Source organism: Colletotrichum jinshuiense, chromosome 2 (genome assembly GCF_051148585.1).
Source record: "Colletotrichum jinshuiense chromosome 2, complete sequence".
Taxonomy (NCBI): domain Eukaryota; kingdom Fungi; phylum Ascomycota; class Sordariomycetes; order Glomerellales; family Glomerellaceae; genus Colletotrichum; species Colletotrichum jinshuiense.
The window spans coordinates 5,841,372-5,858,909 of record NC_139309.1 but is presented as its reverse complement, the minus strand read 5'-3'; the positions used below and the strand labels follow the sequence as shown (position 1 = coordinate 5,858,909).

The 17,538-nt window shown below is 53.2% G+C and overlaps 8 protein-coding genes across 8 annotated transcripts; 3 read left to right on the top strand and 5 right to left on the bottom strand.

The window, feature by feature from the left end:
* Positions 1 to 26: 26 nt before the first annotated feature.
* EsH8_II_001525 (ATP-dependent RNA helicase) lies at positions 27 to 2,493 on the bottom strand (the record flags this gene model as incomplete). The annotated part of the gene is made up of 3 exons (XM_083264823.1): positions 27 to 884; positions 947 to 2,194; positions 2,248 to 2,493. The coding sequence occupies 3 exons, from the start codon at positions 2,491 to 2,493 to the stop codon at positions 27 to 29; spliced, it is 2,352 nt and encodes a 783-aa protein (XP_083122145.1).
* A 343-nt stretch (positions 2,494 to 2,836) lies between these two features.
* Positions 2,837 to 4,099, top strand: EsH8_II_001524 (uncharacterized protein; the record flags this gene model as incomplete). Its single annotated transcript, XM_083264822.1, has 2 exons — positions 2,837 to 2,939; positions 2,994 to 4,099. The coding sequence occupies 2 exons, from the start codon at positions 2,837 to 2,839 to the stop codon at positions 4,097 to 4,099; spliced, it is 1,209 nt and encodes a 402-aa protein (XP_083122144.1).
* Positions 4,100 to 4,144: 45 nt separating this feature from the next.
* Positions 4,145 to 4,734, bottom strand: EsH8_II_001523 (uncharacterized protein; the record flags this gene model as incomplete). Its single annotated transcript, XM_083264821.1, has 2 exons — positions 4,145 to 4,473; positions 4,521 to 4,734. 2 exons carry the CDS (start codon positions 4,732 to 4,734, stop codon positions 4,145 to 4,147), a joined length of 543 nt encoding a protein of 180 aa, XP_083122143.1.
* Positions 4,735 to 5,618: 884 nt separating this feature from the next.
* EsH8_II_001522 (uncharacterized protein) lies at positions 5,619 to 6,206 on the top strand (the record flags this gene model as incomplete). Its single annotated transcript, XM_083264820.1, has 1 exon — positions 5,619 to 6,206. The coding sequence occupies one exon, from the start codon at positions 5,619 to 5,621 to the stop codon at positions 6,204 to 6,206; it is 588 nt and encodes a 195-aa protein (XP_083122142.1).
* Positions 6,207 to 6,711: 505 nt separating this feature from the next.
* Positions 6,712 to 7,203, bottom strand: EsH8_II_001521 (uncharacterized protein; the record flags this gene model as incomplete). Its single annotated transcript, XM_083264819.1, has 1 exon — positions 6,712 to 7,203. One exon carries the CDS (start codon positions 7,201 to 7,203, stop codon positions 6,712 to 6,714), a length of 492 nt encoding a protein of 163 aa, XP_083122141.1.
* Positions 7,204 to 8,394: 1,191 nt separating this feature from the next.
* EsH8_II_001520 (nucleotide-diphospho-sugar transferase) lies at positions 8,395 to 9,950 on the bottom strand (the record flags this gene model as incomplete). Its single annotated transcript, XM_083264818.1, has 3 exons — positions 8,395 to 9,381; positions 9,441 to 9,563; positions 9,654 to 9,950. 3 exons carry the CDS (start codon positions 9,948 to 9,950, stop codon positions 8,395 to 8,397), a joined length of 1,407 nt encoding a protein of 468 aa, XP_083122140.1.
* A 4,051-nt stretch (positions 9,951 to 14,001) lies between these two features.
* Positions 14,002 to 15,603, top strand: EsH8_II_001519 (major facilitator superfamily domain-containing protein; the record flags this gene model as incomplete). The annotated part of the gene is made up of 1 exon (XM_083264817.1): positions 14,002 to 15,603. The coding sequence occupies one exon, from the start codon at positions 14,002 to 14,004 to the stop codon at positions 15,601 to 15,603; it is 1,602 nt and encodes a 533-aa protein (XP_083122139.1).
* Positions 15,604 to 16,248: 645 nt separating this feature from the next.
* EsH8_II_001518 (uncharacterized protein) lies at positions 16,249 to 17,097 on the bottom strand (the record flags this gene model as incomplete). The annotated part of the gene is made up of 1 exon (XM_083264816.1): positions 16,249 to 17,097. One exon carries the CDS (start codon positions 17,095 to 17,097, stop codon positions 16,249 to 16,251), a length of 849 nt encoding a protein of 282 aa, XP_083122138.1.
* Positions 17,098 to 17,538: the final 441 nt, after the last annotated feature.

Genomic DNA, 17,538 nt, shown 5'->3' with positions numbered 1-17,538 from the left:
GTGCATCCGCAGTGCCTTTCTTTTGCCTAAAAGTCCTCCATATCCAGCCCATCCACCTTGCCCAGGAAATCGCCTTGGCCGCCTCTCAGCAGCTCCTCGATATCGACGTTACCCGAGGTGATGTACTTCTCGCTGACACCGGCGTTGACGCGCCTCGACAGCAACTCGCGCAGCTGTGCTCTCATGGCGCCCATCTCGGCCTTTGAGATCTCCATGTCGGCCTTCTGCTTCTTCTTCCGCATGCTGCCGCGACCTCCCCACGCTCCCGCCTTCTCCAACTCCTCGCTGTCGTACTCGACGCCGAGCTCCTCCGCGGCGGCGCGGACCCAGTCGTCGTCCTTGTTGCCCTTCTCCTTGGCCAGCGTCGCGTCGGTGAGCTTCTTCGCCAGGTCGACTCTGGGCTTGAGACGGGACGCGATCCGGCGGTCGATGTCGATGGTTCGCATGAGGTACTTCTTCTTGCTCGCCTGCTCCGCGTGGACCTTGGCCGCGAGACGGCGTGTGGGGACGACCTCCTCGGGTCCGCAGAGAATGATGCTGAGACCGGTGCGCTCCGCACGGGCTGTACGACCGGAGCGATGGACGTACATGTCGGCTGCGCGCGGTACGTGGTAGTGGATGACCTGGTCGATGCCCGGGATATCGAGACCGCGGGCGGCGACGTCGGTGGCGATGAGGACGGACGTGGTGTTGGGCTTGGAGGCGGTGAACTTTTCGACGGATCTGAGACGGGCCTTTTGGGGCATTTGAGAGTGGAGGGCGAGGGCGTTGAGGTTGAGGTTTTGGAGCATGGGGGCCAGACGCCGGACGGCACTGATGGAGTTGGTGAAGACGAGGGTTCTGCGGTTGGGGTTCATCAGGATGACGGTGTAAAGATACAAATCCTGGCACATATTAGCTTCTGCGAATTCCCAGACGAAAGGCTGGAGGGAGCGGGATGTCTTACCTTCTCCATGGCACCACATTCAATGAGACCCTCCTTGAGACCCGCCGCCATCTGCTTCACGGGGTTGACGTCGATAAACTTTGGTGACTCCTCGCGGAAGTTGAGGCGCTTCAACAGATACTCCATAGACTCCTCCTCAGACATGAGCCCCCACTTGCCCTTGCCAGCCAGCTTCTGCTGCAGTCCCTGGTGGAACGTCGCAGAGAAGACGAGCGTTTGACGAGCTGACAGCGTCTTCTCGTCGTCTTCATCACCCTCCTCCTCTATTTCCTGCCGGTCGAGTGCATCGAGAATCTCGCCAGCCTCCTTGAAATGGCCCTCGCTCAGGAGTCTATCGGCCTCATCGACCACCAAGTACCTGATTTGCCTGAACCCTCTAAGCAACTCCGGGCTTGTGCTGATGACCTCCCACAGACGTCCAGGCGTACCAATGACGATATCCGCCTTGGCCAGTTGTCTTTGCTGCTTGAACACTGACAAACCTCCCGTCACAGAGCAAACGAAGGGCATGGAATCCAGGCCGGCGCAGAGGCTCTTAATGTGGTTGGTGATCTGGTGGGCCAATTCTCTCGTCGGTGACAGAATCAGCGCGACGGGTGTGTTATCGGCCTTCTTCACGTCCTCCTTCCCCTCATTTCTCTCGAGCCAGTCCTCCACAATGGGGATCGAAAATGCCAGCGTCTTACCGGAACCGGTGGACGCCTTACCGATGACATCGTGGCCTGCCAGAACCTCAGGTATCGAAGATGCTTGAATCTTGGTCGGCTTGGCGAACTTGAGCTTGGCGATGGCCGAGATTATCGCCGGCGAGAGTCCAAGGTCCACCCACGCGGACATGTCGAGGTCCTCCTCGGCCTCGACCTCGTCCAAAGCCGTGAACGCAGTGCTCGCGAGTTTCGCATCCTCGGGCTTGGGCTGAGCCTTCTTCTGCTTCTTCTCCTTCTTTTTCTTGCCCTCCTTCTCTTCGGCCGCGGGCGCAGCAGCGTCCGATTTGTCGGCCTGATCGGCCGCCTTGTCGGCAGACTTCTTCTTGTCCTTGGGCTTCTGTTCCGCCTTCGCATTCTGTTCCGCCTTTGCAGTCTTGTTGTCCTTCTTTTCCTTCTTCGCCTTCTTGGGTTCCGCTTTGACATCTGTTGTCTCTGCACCCTCCTCTACCGTGGCGGGTTTCGAAGAAGCAGGCTCGGAGTCGCTGAATCCCTCGAACTCGTCGTCTTGGTCTTTCTCGTCGGTGGTGGGGATGGACGCGACCTGGTCTGTGGTCAGACATGCATGGCTTGGCCGTGACAGGACAGGATACTCACAAATTCAATGTTGTCGCCATGCTTGATGACATCTACACCCTCAATGACCTCCAAGCCGTAGAAACCCTCGGCATCGCCGAACATCTCGGGCAGCTCGACCTTCTGCCATGGCAGCGAGGCGGCGTTGACCTTGCGCTTCTTCGAGGGCTCATTCTTTCCGCCACCGGCAGACTTTTGGCGCTTCTGGGGCTTCTGCCCAGCGTCGGAGGGCTGCTGTTTCCTCTTGTTCTTCGAGGCCGGCTGCATTGTGTCGTTGGTGGTTGTTCGGGCCTAAAAGAAAACCAAAAAAAAGAATGTCTTGGAAAATGCCCCGCGAACCTTGACCAGAAAAAGCGATGCGCATTCCGCCCGTACAATTGAGCTTTCTCGCTCGAAAATTTTGGCGGACCCGGAAAAATACTTCGGCCGGGGGATGGACCCCTGAGCCGCCACAGCGTGCACCGACCACACCTTATCTCAGCCCTACGGCGCAGTGCCACCGCTGCAGCAAATTTTCTTTGGCGCGAGACCGAACCCCTCCAAAAACTCGCTGAACACCCATCGCCTCCCCCACCATCTCATATCAGCCGTCGACCCCTCCATCGCAAAAATGGGCAAATCTTCCAAGGACAAGCGCGATGCCTACTACCGCCTCGCCAAGGAGCAGGGCTGGCGTGCACGCAGCGCCTTCAAGCTGCTGCAGCTGGACGAAGGTGACTCACTTTACCCCGCCATCCTCTCCTTTCCGGGTTGCTGATTCCACGCAGAGTTTGACCTGTTTGCCAACGTGACGCGGGTCGTTGACCTGTGCGCTGCCCCTGGCAGTTGGTCGCAAGTGCTGTCTCGTGTCCTCATCAAGGGAGAGAAGTTCGGTCGCTCGGCATGGCAGGATCGGGAGGCCAAGTTCCGCCAGGAGATGCTCGGCGTCTTCCCCGCCACCCCTGAATCTGGCGCATCCGAGGACAAGCCCCAGGCCGAGGCCCAAGAGGAGGAGCCCCAACCCCGCAAGGACGTCAAGATTGTGTCTATCGACCTGCAGCCCATCAGCCCTTTGCCAGGCATCATCACTCTGCGTGCCGACATCACGCATCCCGCCACCGTGCCGTTGCTCCTCAAGGCCCTCGACCCCGACTACGACGCCAACTCCAAGAGCAAGCAGGCCAGCCACCGCGTCGACTTGGTCATTAGCGACGGTGCCCCCGATGTTACCGGCCTGCACGACCTCGACATCTACGTCCAGTCCCAGCTTCTCTTCGCCGCCCTGAACCTGGCTCTCTGTGTCCTGAAGCCCGGCGGCAAGTTCGTTGCCAAGATCTTCCGTGGCCGCAATGTGGACCTTCTCTACGCGCAGCTCAAGATATTTTTCGAGACCGTCATCGTTGCGAAGCCGAGATCTTCTCGAGCAAGCAGTGTCGAGGCTTTCATCGTCTGCATCAACTTCCAGCCCCCGGCCGGCTTCCAAGCCAGCTTGGAGAACCCGCTGGGTGTCGGCCACGAGCTCCCTCAGATGGTTGAGGAAAGGAGGGGCCAGCTCCCCGCTGTTGCTGATGCGTTGATGCAGAACCCTCTCACCGGCAAGTGGGACACTCCGCCCACTGCGTCCGCCACAAGAGGTGATGGCCAGGTCGTCGAGGTGGAGGCATACGATGAGACGGACGAGACAACGGACCATGAGAAGCACATCAGGTGGATCGCGCCCTTTATTGCGTGCGGAGACCTTTCCGCGTTTGACTCGGATGCATCTTATCAACTCCCCGAGGACCACGTCTCCCTGGATCCCGTCCAGCCGCCGACCGCACCGCCATACAAGCGCGCCATCGAGCTGAGAAAAGCCGCCGGCGGCGCGTACGGCAAGACATCTGTCAAGGTCTAAGATGCTATTTGACACCGAAGCCGCTCCGCGCCCAACATTGAGACCTCAGTCATCATCCTCGTCATCTGAAGGGCCTTCCGGCATCGCAGGCCCTCGCTTCTCGAGTAAATACAGCTTCCCCGCGTTGGACATGCCCCACTCAAACGTCCCCAACGTCTGCTCGTACAACTTGCTTGCCTGCGGCGACGAAGTCAAGAGCAGGAAGCGCCTCAGGTCCGGCCACTCGTCCAAGATCTCGTTCAAACACTGCATCAACCACGGGGCCAGACCTTTCCCTTGGTGTGACGGCAGCACGTAAATGTCCGCCAGATACCCTATGGTGGTGTAGTCGGTGACGATTCGCGCGAGGCCAACGAGCTCCGGGCCCTTCTTGCCTTGGCCAGGGTTAAAATTGAACAGCGAGAGGGATCGGATGGCGCACCTGCAAGGTCGGCGGTAGACTGTGGTAGCCTGTAGACGCCGAGGCACAGCGAGTGGTCAATCATCCTGCGCAGGGCATCGTCCGACACCCGCTTCGTCCACCATAGCAACTCCGAGTCGAAGGCGTCATTGATGGCATTCAGGTCGAGGAGCGACCGGTCAGTCGAGATGAGGTAGTCATCCTTATACCACTGCTTGGAAATATGACTCGGCATCGTGTTCAATTGAGATGTAGTTGGGAGATGGTTGAAACTCTGCCGGTGCCCGGTCCGTGAGAAGCTCTAGAGGTTAATCGACGAGGGGATCGAGCGCCGCCCCTGAGAAACGTCATAACACCCGAATCAAGCCACAGCCTGGAAGACTGCTTTGTTTGTCTGCTGGTGTGAACTCTATTGTCCAAAGGAAGTGGGGTAGGCCATCTGCTTTGTCCCTGGCTTTGCCTCTCTCGGTAAACTCGTCGTAAGCCTATTCCGGGCGGGGTTGTCCCCCGCCGATGCCGATCACGGCTGGGAGAGCATTTAATGGGGCTCCTTCCGAATACGCGGGCCCCGAATGCCGGCAGGCTTTTCCATCACCACCATGCCTCACTGCTGCGACATAATTTGGAAGAGAAAAAAAATCGGTCCAATGCTCAGGGTGTATGATTCATTTCTTAGAAACATTTCCTTAGCAATATTGAATTTTCGCCCATACTTTTTGTTCCCATCTTTGTGTGCCTGCCTATTTTTGACTGCTCAGCCAACCTGGCTGGCAAAACCTCTCATGATGAGGTCGCCACGGCAATGAGAGAGCTGGCAGTAGCACGGCCAGGTTTTGCTGCACGATTACGCGGGTCCAAGGCTCCTTCTCACTGAGATCTCATCAGAGGCTTCGTTCAGCTTTTCACCCTCACCTCACCCAAAACTTCTCCCAAACGTGCAACTCAAACACGCCTACTCACCACACTTGCTTGTTCGCCTTTGAGATGACCGACGCTTGAGAGAACCCATTGGCAACTAAAGACAAACTTGGAATGTATGCAAACGCTTTATTTTATTTTCTCTCATTCAAGCCCCTGGTGATGGAAGCAGGCTGACTCAGTTACAGATCCCACCCTGCCATGGAGCACGTGAACCGCACGCTAGCTGAGCTCTCAGGCGAGGCCAAGGACCTCGCTTTCCGGCGCCCCCTCGAGCAGAAGGCCCGCGATCATCTCATTCGACTCCACGTCTTCGAGGACTACGACCAGATCAGCGCCTGGTACACCGAGGACATCACGATGGTCCTCGGCCTCGACACCACCCTCGACGGCGAAATTCTCAAGGGCCGCGCCGAGATTGAAGACCACTTCGCCGCCCTCCACAGGCAGACCAGCATCGAGATGGTCCCGTTCCTCGTCGTGGCCGACCGCGGCCGCATCACCTGCTTCACCGAGACCTTCTACAAGTGGCTCGGCGGCAAGAGGGAGGACGGGAAGGCGGAGGACCCGGAGGACCTGGAGGAGGCGCCTTTCGTCGGCTGGCCCATGGTATCCCACGGCGACGTGCTCAAGCTGCGCGAGGTCATTGTGTTCGACCTGGACGAGAAGATGATGGTGAAGCGGGTCGAGTGCCGCCAGCTGAGCATGGAGCAGCTCGGCAAGGTCGGCCTTGATACCTGCGCCCGGGAGAGCGAGAAGCTTGCGGCTTTGTTCTACGGGGATATCTGAGGATGGGAATGGGCTTTGCTTTTGCCCGCACGGGGTGGGAATTGCTGTCGACCGAGGCGGAGTGGCTTGAGAGATGTTGCATCGTGGGGGGTTCCTTCGCAAAGGATGGCATGAATTGAAATCTGCTCCGCTAGCATGGACTCGGGGATCCAAGATTCAAAAATTCTCCCTCGTTTGAGTTTATCGCCAAGTCTGTTCAACTCGTCATCTTGAAGAATGGCAGTCCACCGTAAAATGATAGGGTTCACCATTTGACCAAGCCGACATGAAGCGCCTCCTACTCTGGTCCCTAGCTTTCACTGTGATCCCTTCAGGATGCTTTCTATTCCAAGAACGGCCTTGGGTGGGACGCACTCTCGCCGCTGTTCCACCTCAAATGGTTGCTTTAAGCGCATCAAACTCCACTAATGGCGGTGAAATTGATCGCGAGAACCCAAGTGACGGACTCGTAGTACCGAGTCGGCCCGGATGCCTGGATTCATTCCAACTCAATACCGCCCGACATCTATTGGTGTTTTTCCGTACTAGACACCGCCCGAGTCTCCCGCTGCCCATCGGACAGGGAGGATTCCAGCCGGCGGGCGAAAAGCGTGTAGCCCCCAGTCAGAGCCTCGACGAGCACCCCGCCAAAGATGCCGCCGTACGACCAGAAGATGCGGCGGTGGACGTTGCCCCAGCCGGCGGAGGTGACCGAGTACACCGTGCTAGCGCCGAATCCCGTGATGGCGGCCGTGTAGTAGACGCCGCCTCGGCTGGGCCTCGTGTCTTGGAATATGGCGGCGAAGACGACCAGGCAGGCGACCATCACCATGGAGAGAATGAGAGTGAAGAAGGGCATGACGTCGGGCGAGGTGAAAGCCTCGTCGCCGTACGCCAAGGCCCCGATGATGAGCCAGGCCACAATGGAGGTGGATAAGAGGCTCATCAGCAAGCCAGTAGGCACTGACTCCTGGGAGAGAGTAGAGCCCGGCGTTGATTCTTGTTGCAAGTCCGTCATTTCGTTTGTGGGATGCTTCGATAGCTGAGCAAGCCTTGCGTTGTGGGGAAGGCGAGAGATGAAAGACAAGAGGCAAGTCTGCGTAGGAGGGGTGGGGGAGCTTAATATATGCCTAAAAGGTAATTACGGGACATTGAAAGATGTCAGAAAATGCAAGAGTACCAATGCGCCAAACTTGTGGTTGGCGAACGCGACTTTGCCGCTTGGATCTCTTGGCCCATTTTCGCCTGGTGGTCGGTCAAAAAGGACCAAAACCCTCATCTCTACTGATTTCCATGAAATGAAGAACGGTCCTTGCTGCCTAAATATCTCAAATATATCCACAAAATGAATCCCCCCGAGCACAGTCTGTTTTTTCTCTCTCCCAGGCCTACCGTAGCCTCCGCGCGATTGCAAAAGACAACCCACAACACCTCCCGGGATTGCCATTTCGGGTATAGTGGTGAGGCTGATAGCGCCCGGGCAGGATGAACCGAGCGGGGCAAGTGCAAATATGGACCATTCCTTTGCTTAGCGGACACGGTGATGGTGCTCTGTGTTCGGCTAACGTGCCGTGGTAGAACCAACACGAGAGGCAGAGACTCTGGGCACTGCAAGTCAAGGCCGGCGGCCTCTCCGCATCCACTTTTTGCAAGTGTTGGTCTGGATGTCACATTGTAAGCCTTAGGTCTCATTACAACTAGCTATGCCAAAACCAACTTACATTTGGCAGACAGGCTTTAAGTGCAATCCTTGGTGCTGGGGCAGATGAAGCGTTGCAGGTAACTCCTATCCGCAAGCATTGTCTTTCAGAAGAAGGTCTCTACCGCGACACGTCGATACCTCGCCCGTGGGGCAGATGAAAAAGTCATCTCTAGACCTCTTTCCGAGAACCTCCCAAAACCTGGCGGCTCAGGGCTTAGCCTACTCTACATCAACTGATTCACCACTTGTGGGAACAAAGTGTCGCTTCTCAGAGTCTGTACGTAATTGCCAAAAAGCAAAGGAACATGCACATCAAGTAGCACACCACCTTGGCAACATCCTCTTAAGAAGACCCTGCAATGATTGATCCACCGGTCAATCTTAGTGGATGGCTATCGTGTTTAAAAAGAAGCTCTTTAGGTCAAATAGTACAGCGAAGCAAACAAATTCCAGTCTCAAAAGTCCTCCCCGTTAAAGTAATCTTCTTCTCATCAGCCCAGGGCACGCTTACCATCCCAAGAGCGACGCGAACCAAGTGACTCTGTCGGAAAGCCACGAGCGCCAGCCGTCTTTCATCGAGTACCAGCCTTCCTCCACACCAACTGGGTACCGTTCAGGCTTGTAGATCTTGAAGTTACGATCGTCGAGGGCGGTATGGCCGGTCTGGGCTGACGGTATTCCGTTCTGGCGAGCAATGTCCGAGGCCATGCTTGTCCAGAAGCGGTGGAAGAACACCAGACATCCTTTTTCGCTCGGGCCAAACTGGGAACTGCCAATAATGTCAGCGAGAAATATTGAGCTATCTAGAGCCTCGAAGCCGGAGGTCGGACGTGGCATCGGGGGGCAATTGTGCAGGCCGTGCATCTCGCAGACAATATTGCCCAGCAGCCAGAACTTGTCTCGGGGTAGAAACATGCTTGCGCTCAGGGAATGGACAGGCACATTGCTGACCGTGCTGAAGTAGAAGTCGCCGGAGTTGTCAAGATAGTCGAAGTAGGAGCTGTGCTCTGGTCCGCGGAAGTGGTTGAGGCTGCCAATCTCGATGGGCGTGTTTATATTGCACTGGTCGTAGGTGGCGGCAAGCCGAGTAGTAAATGCGTCGGCAACTGTGTTTGGCTCGCACTGCCGAGGATCAGCATCAGGAGGAACGCTGGGAGGTACACCGCCCTCAGTCTCTGGCCTGCTCTCTTGGCATTCTTCGCTCTGCAATTCGCCGCTTAGACCATCGAAATCATCTGGAGCGTCGTTATAATCTGCTGAGGCCGTGGTAGGCGTGCTGGGATTCCTCAGATTGCCGCCGCCACCCAAGATCCAAGTGATGTCGGCTCGGGGTTGGACCAGCTCAGGATGCTTGTCCATAAACATCCTTGTACTCTGCCACAGCATCTTGGAATTTGCGTCGTCCTCGAAGGATACCTCGTTGACTCCATAGGCGATTCCACGGTCTCGCATCAGGCGGAAAACGTCGAATGTGATGTCGCACGTGAATTGTGTCTGGACAGCAGTCATGTCAGCCCAACCAACACAGAGGTATTATGCCGGATTCAACTTACACCCGGCTCCACCATCCAGAACCAGTCGTAGGCCTGGAGTCGCTTCTCCCGTGCAAAGAGACCAGCAGACCAGCGCCGCTTGTGATGGGCGGTGCGAATCAGTGCTTTGTCGGCGTCCACTCCCTAGGTGCGCGCCAACCCAGCTTCGAAACGACCGTGATCAAGAGAGCTTGGGATCGACCAGTGTTGTTGGGGAATCAGGTTGTAGGTGACGGTCGCGGCGGTGGCATTGGATGTGACCTCTTTGAACTCTTCGCTGAGCTCCTCATGGCTGAAGAAGACCCAGTCGTAATGGTATTTGTCGTTGAACCGCTGTTCCAGCTGCGCGATAGATGCTACCATCTGCTCAAGTTGTTGCTCGGCGACAAGGGAGACAAACGCTGCGCGGGGCGATAGTTCTTTAAGATGGATAGCTCCAGAAAGAACAGATGGAATCTGGAGGAGGATCATGAGGATCAAAAGGATGAAAGGACCGCGAGACGGACAGCGTGAATGGCAATTTCTCGCCATTGTGTATCTGATGAATGCCGGGACGAGATCAGAATAATGCGACGTTGATGTGTCTGTGAAGAAAGAATGCATCAAACCCACGCCAGTACCTGGCGCTGGATTACTTGTTGGATGAATTCAGCTCAAGAGTTGGGTTTGTTTTGACGAGGTTGTTAGATGAGGTTGGTTGACTCGGGAAGAGAGGTGTGATGGATGTGTTGAAGAAGAGAAAAGTGGACAACCAGCTAACAGAAGCGAACTAGTGCTAGCGCCTCGCTTGAAGGTCTTTCCGCTGTGATAGAGGCAAGAAGAACCTGTTGCTACCTTCCAAACACGTGACGTGATAATGCAGAACTCTCACCTGGGGATTTCCGCCTTAGGCCTCCAACACAGTTCCTGGAGACAGTCCTCATAAATAAGCACGTAATACTTGGAACTTCACTTGGATTACCTCGGAAAATGATCCAGAAAGGGTCGGATACACTTGTGTGCTTAGTGCTGAGCGACTCCATACACTATAAAAAGATACGAGGTGAGCAGAAAGCCTCAACATGACGTCTGCATGAGTGAGTTGTTGTCTTGAAACTAAGAGCAAAATTACATCTCCAATGTTGAATGTTAAACCAAAGGCAGGTGGTATATCTCGTTATACTGTCTCCCATCTGCACAAGCCCTTGCCAGATGAAAGCTGTATTCACGAACAGGTTTGCGACCAACAACTTCTTTTGCTCAGAAACATGTACAAGTACAAAGAAGTCGATTGACTCACACAACAGAGTGCAGATACTCATAATGCAGCAATAGATAAGACGCACCCAATAGAGAAGATGCGCCATCCTGCAAAAAGCAACCTATGAGTCGTAAGCAATCAAGACTTGGAAGATGGTTGTTCTTTTTCTCTTTGATCTGATGTCAAAGGGAAAAACCATCATTCCCTTTCAAGTTGTGTTTCATTTGATAGCTATTGTTCATTGCCTCAAGCCCGCTTGATCGTCACAATGCGGAGCTACCGTAACTTCATCTCCCAGATTTCGCCCGTTCGTCTCTCTCCCCAGTCTTGGTGTTCCTTGGTCTCTGAAATCTCAAACCCAAACCTGCTGTATAAGCGTCGAGCAGAGCTTAGGTGGCTGTCCGTTGCCAACCCGATGCGTTCGTACCCAGCCTCCCGTGCAAACTCGAGGCAGAGCCTGATCAGTTCCGTCCCAAGGCCCGAACCTCGCGCGGCCTCCTCAACAAGGAAGCATCTTAGCTTGGCCCTGCCCGGGACGGTTCGGTCTTTGACTAGCATGATACAGCCGAGGAATTGGTCATCGCTCTCCGCGACCCAGCAGCGTTCTACTGCGGGCTCGTAATTGAGGAGAAAGTCGGCCGTCAGATTGCCAACCATTGCCTCAAAAACCTCGCTGTATCCATGTTCCCTGGAATATATCACGCCGTGTCGGGAAGTAATGAAGCCCATGTCGCCTGGGCGATGATTCCGAATTGTGATGGGCTTGGAGCCATTGTGCAGTTTCATATTGGACAATTCGACGACGCGGGGCTGGTCTTGTTTCCGAGGTGTGAGCTTGCAGCGATTTGGTGTTGGGTCGTTTAATTTGAATTTTCAAGAAATGGAACTCCCGTGATAGTTCTAGGTAGTAAGCCAAGCTTTCGGCTCATCCAACAACCTTTCGTGGGGCTGTCAATTTATTAGTCCTAGCGCTGCGGGGAGATGTCAAAGTCATGTCATTCAAGGGCGCAGGCTAGCATGCCAAGCCTGCATGTCAAAGAAAACAATGGAAGCTTTGTACTAGTAGCAGCGGCTTCGAGACTCAAACTATTCGGAACTAGTATCGTTGATTTTTGCATGAACACCACAATGCACACATTCAATTCGCCATATTGACACCGATAACCAGAACTATAAACACTGTTCGATCCCTCAACAACTTTGCGACATCTGCTGCCAACTTCTTTTATTGTTCTAAGATCTACGAACTGTAGCTACGGAGCTAGTTGCATGAGCCAAGCCCATTTATTACGGGGTAAAAACGCCACGAAATCGCTTCAGTTATCTGATTTTAGTACTGGTTGACAAGCGTTATGTCTGATACAGGTAAAGCATTGATTTTTGCCCCCGTATGACTAGATAATGAAGTTCACAATAAGGTACAGTGCTGATGCAATTGTTTAACGCAGTGTTGAGAAATTATGAGACCCTGTTTCTGAGTCGTCTCTGCAGCGGCACACGTCCACCATGTTTCCCATGCCGTCAATTGACAATCTGCCGCACCTGAATTTGGTAAATGCATCCTGTAGTTCAATTTCTACCTCTATTCGCTACTAGACGCCGAAAAAGTGATGATGTAGGTCCGCTGGCCTAACCTAAGACTCTGGGCCTTGAAAAAGCTAGATCTCTTTGGCCCCGACAATCCGACTTTCAAGTGTGCTAAAACCTGATCGCCAGACTTTTTGTTTGTTTGCTCAGCCTCGTATTCAAAGCTTCTTAGAAATCATGTCGACTTGGCTCTTACCTGGGTTGGCTATTTCGCTGAACGCCCCTACCTTGATGTGCTTGGAGAGGCTGACATCTCTAAACTATGCTCCAATCACTCATGACTTGATCAACCTATCATAGTTCTTGACTATATCGACGTCTATGTTTCTCTTTATCGCGGCCATCTCAGGGTGAAACCTAGTAGCGCAGAGGTCCAGCACTCAACTGAAGCTGAGCTGGAGATATGCTGGTGGGGATAACTGGCTTAGTGACTGCTAAGAAGCGTCGTATGATACAGAAGAGCATCATTACTTCATCACAAGGTAGTCTCTACCTCGGTCAAAACAATCATTTGAAGAGCTTCTAGTAATCTAAAAAGCCCAATTTCTCGGCACGATTCATGTCGTTTCCGGCGCCAAGCCACCAGCGGATCCAGATCTTGCATTGTGCGAGGAAAATAATCATCACAAGCGTGTGGGGAACATCTCCTTTGCGCACATGATAGTATGGTAAATTTCTTTAACGCATTGCAAACCAAAGATTCCGCGTGGTCTTGGCCCGACACTCGTCAAGATGCGTAAAACTTGAACAACAAAAACGACGTTGTTAGATCTCTAGAAATGAAAATGACATGGATAGAGATATTGGGATGGGCGGATGGGCAATGTTCACCCAAGAAGCATTCAACACGTCTCAGTGCTTAAGGATTGAGAAAGACTCCAGAGGATTGGAAGCTTGCAACAAGGGATTAGTATAGTGCATTCAGGCAGTTCGGGAATCTGGTCTCGGATATCCATCCGCGCGTAAGGAGAAAGGGTCCACATCTGAGGCCCATAGATGCGAAGAGTCTACACTAGATCATGTGCTAGACCGATGGTACCCGCTTCTCCAGGAGGATAGAAGGTTAGAAGGGTGTTCATGTTCGTGTAAGCTTAATCCAGGCCCCTCTAAACCCGAAAATGTACGAAAATGTACGAAAATCTCAAGACAGGGCCGAAAGCATTCATTGGGCAATTAAGAATTCCAGAATCCCAACTGACTCACTCACACTCAATTTACCGAGTCCCGTTCCCAATTTTTTCGTCGGCTTTTGGCATTCGAGCCCTCCCAAACGGTGGTTCGTGAATCTGATTGGCAGTGAACCGGTACTTTTGCCGAACTATGTCGGTAGCAGACCGAGGGTGTGGGGCTGAGAAGCTCAAAGTCACCAGTTGCAGCTTTGCACCATCGATTAGAAGATGACGTGCTTCACTGCAGGACGAGAATCGTCAGATTTCCCTCTGATACGTTGGCTCTGGTGGAGATGTCGTCTCTTATAGGAAGGCTGTGGATGCTGTCAATAAAAAAGTTTTGAGATTTACACCTTGCGTATGGATTTGCCCAGCCATGGCTTTGTACACATTATTGATGGTGTGCTCGAACGACTAGACCATGATGCTGCATATGCGAATGATAAGAACGCGAACCTTTCCCCATGGACTGCAGTCATAGCCCCGTCACTCTGCGTCTGCAAGCACTTTAACTATTTAAATCCTGGACGCTCTCTCAGTATGAACCATTGACCCGTCGAGTTCAATCATAAACATCAGTGATCCGATGTCCGACGACACTAGCAAGGGGTCGGTGGGACTCCCATCAACCGAGCCCATCTCCGACTCGGACAAACGCCCGGCTTCAATCACCTCCGCCGCCGCCCCTACCGAGACGACGGTACCTGAGCATGCTCCGAAGAACCAACCCAAGGCCGGTGCTGATGCTGCTCTTGAGCTCCTCAACGAGACCGGGCCACTGGGCCGCACTGTCGACCCTGAGCTCAACAGGAGGCTAAAGCGCCGCATTGACACCCATATCATGCCTCTGATCTGCATTGTATATTTCTTGCAATACATCGATAAGACAGCAATCTCCTACGCCAGTGTCACCGGCATTCAGCAGTCCACGGGCCTTCATGGGAACCAGTTTAACTGGGTTGCGTCCATTTTCTTCTTTGGCCAACTCGCATTTGAGTTCCCAACCATCCGCCTCATCCAGATGTTCCCCTTGGCCAAGTACACATCTGTCAATATCACGCTGTGGGGCGTCGTTTTGGCCTGCCTCGCGGCTTGCAAAAATTATGCTGGCCTTCTCGTCTGCCGGTTCCTCCTTGGTGTTTTTGAAGCGGCCGTCGTTCCCGCCTGGGTTCTATTCACCTCACAATGGTACACCAAGCAAGAGCAAGCATTTCGCGTTGGCATCTGGTTTTCTGTATGCGGTGCAGCTCAGATGTTTGGCGGCTTCTTCGCCTACGGCGTCGCAGTCCACGTCGGAAGGGATCCGAATGCTGCGCTACGCGGATGGCAGGTCATCTTCTTGTTCCTTGGCCTCCTTACCACAGTTGTCGGCATCGCGTTCTTTTTCATCATGCCGGACTCGCCCGCCTCGGCTAAGTTCCTCTCACAGGAAGAGAAGGCCACACACTTGGAGCGCATCAGGGACAATGAGCAGGGGATTGGTTCGCAGCAATTCAAGTGGAAGCACGTCAAAGAGGCATTGCTTGACACGATGACATGGCTGTACGCTTTCTGGATCTTTGCGGCCAACATTCCCAACTCTATCGCTACCAGTTTCGGAAACATCCTCGTCAAGGGCATGGGTTACACAAGCGAGGAGTCGCTGCTTCTCGTCACCCCTCTTGGCGCTTACGAGATTGTTGCGTTGGTTGGTCTTACATGGCTAGCAATGAAGACGAGGCAGAGGCTGTACTGGTGCATTGCTGGCCATATTCCAGCCATTGTTGGAGCCATCCTCATGGCTACAACCTCGAAGGTTCCAGCCCTAATCGGATACTACACTACAGGAGGCATACCAATTGGGTGGACAACGATTTTGGGTCTCCAGAGTACCAATGTTGCCGGTTCGACCAAGAAGGTCACCGTCGCCTGCATCGGAACTATTGCTTACACCATCGGTAACATCATCTCCCCTCAAACTTTCCAAGCCCGCGATGCGCCAAGATATCTACCCGCCAAGGTCTCGATTTGCATCATCTACTTCTTAGTGACTGTCGACTTATTCTTGATGCGTTGGGTGTTGGACAGGAGGAATAAGAAGCGCGATGCGGAGAAGGCCGCGCTTGGAGATGCATACAAGGTGGAGGAAAACCACGAGTTTTGGGACCTGACGGATCTTGAGAACAAAGAGTTCAGATATGAGTTGTAACGCTAAAAGACTTGGATAGATATACCCGTCCATCAAATTTTAGGTTTCATCAATCCTTGTAATTATCTCTTTATGTGGGAGTCAAGAAGCCGTCGTTAAGCTGCCCCCCCTAATTATTCGTTGGATCTGTTCGAGTCTCGGGTTTTTTCCGCGTGCATTGACGTGCCTGTTACATAAGGGAGTCAGAATTTAATCCTAAATGCCCTCCTTATCAGCTTCTTTTCTGGAAAGATTGCATCTTACCTGCTGTGGTTCCACTTCTTGCCACTAAAGCGCCTATGACTTGGAGAGCATCTATATTGGCCATGAGAACCCTTACGGTCTCGGCCTTATAGCTTGTGCCTCCAGGAATGAAGAAGACGTGGCCATCGGATAATTGTCCCCTTGCGCAGGAACTGATGTAGACCATTCTGGATTTTACGTCTCTGTATGAGTAAAGATTTCTGATACTCTTAGTTGGAATACTAACCTGCCATTTGTTAATTCAATAGCACTCTGATTTGGGACCTCATCATTGCCTCTGCGTCAAGACTTTTCCGTTCATTAATATTTGCAGCGGATTTTTCCAGGTTTGTTCCGCCGCAGTAGCCGAACCACGTCGCTTGTTGGTCTTAGTATTTTCATTTGAAACTCTGACCCATATCCTCAAGTCATGCTGTGTGAAAAATTTGTGTTGTTCGTATACGTCATTGTTTTGCCCTTCGGCAGGTCTTCGAGGCGGTGGCAATCGCAATGCCTCATTCGCGTGAAATTAAGAAGTTTTTGCAAAACCGCAAACTCAACTTTCAATTTCATGCTATAGACGATTGGCTTGCTCGTTGTTTGGAAGACGTAGTAGCCCATATACTCGAGAACGACGAGTGCGGTGTCTAGGAGAAAGACAAGCACAAACATGGCGACGAGGTAGCTTAATAGGATCCTTGCGTCTCTGGCCTTGAACTCGAAAAGGCTCTTAAAGTTCCGAAACCCCGCCCTGACGAATATTCCGGTGATAATGGTTTCCTGAAGTGTGAAAATCATTAACGATACTTTTTCGAATATTTTGAAGCGTTCATTCCATGCCGGATCGTTGCCAGCCCATACGCCAACAAATAGTACAGTTTGAGGGATATGGACAAGGAAAAAGGACGTCAGGATCATTGCTAGTACCAGGCGAATGGTGATCCGGCTGTACACCACAAGGTGGAGGCGCGACCATAACACGACGGACTGGCCGGTCACCATGCAGTACCAGCCCAGATGAGCAAATGACCCTGGTATTGGTGTTTTCGTCGGCTGCATAAACCGGCCCAAGCCACCGCAAGCATGGAGTAGAATACCGGTATTCGCCACCAGCATGCTCCAGAAATATCGGCCGCGTCGTCGTCGAAACGTCGAAAAGATGAGGACGTAAATCTCGAGGGCGTTGTACATGCCAGCCGTCGCCAAGCATGTAATGGCGATTGCCTCCGCGTCCGACAGTGCGACGCCAATCGCACCCTTGACCTGCGCCATTGTTCAGGGCGAGGTGGCCAACCAGGCCAGTATACTGTTCGAACGCTTCAATCTATGAGCCGTTGTGTCCTTCTCCACTTGTGATGCAGACGTTCGCAATGTAGATTTGTTCCCAGCAGAATGGTACGCTGGCAAGCGCGGTTGTGGAGTGGATGACCGGATTGCGTGAATATTCATACTGGAAGTTTCACCTCATGTGCTCATCGGCTAGCTCATTCCGCTTTGACGTGCGCATTAAAGTTTGCCTAATCGAGTCATTGAAACGCTCTTCTGTTTGGCTTGGGGGACCAAAAGCTTGATCCAAAATCGATTGCCACGTTGGATGAGGCTGGGTCCATGCTGTTGTCTGTGCTGGTGGTGACATATGTAGCGAAAGATGAAGCGGTTTAAAGGGGGTAGGACCATCTTCTTTTCGATCACAACCTTCTGCTTCCCCAAGGT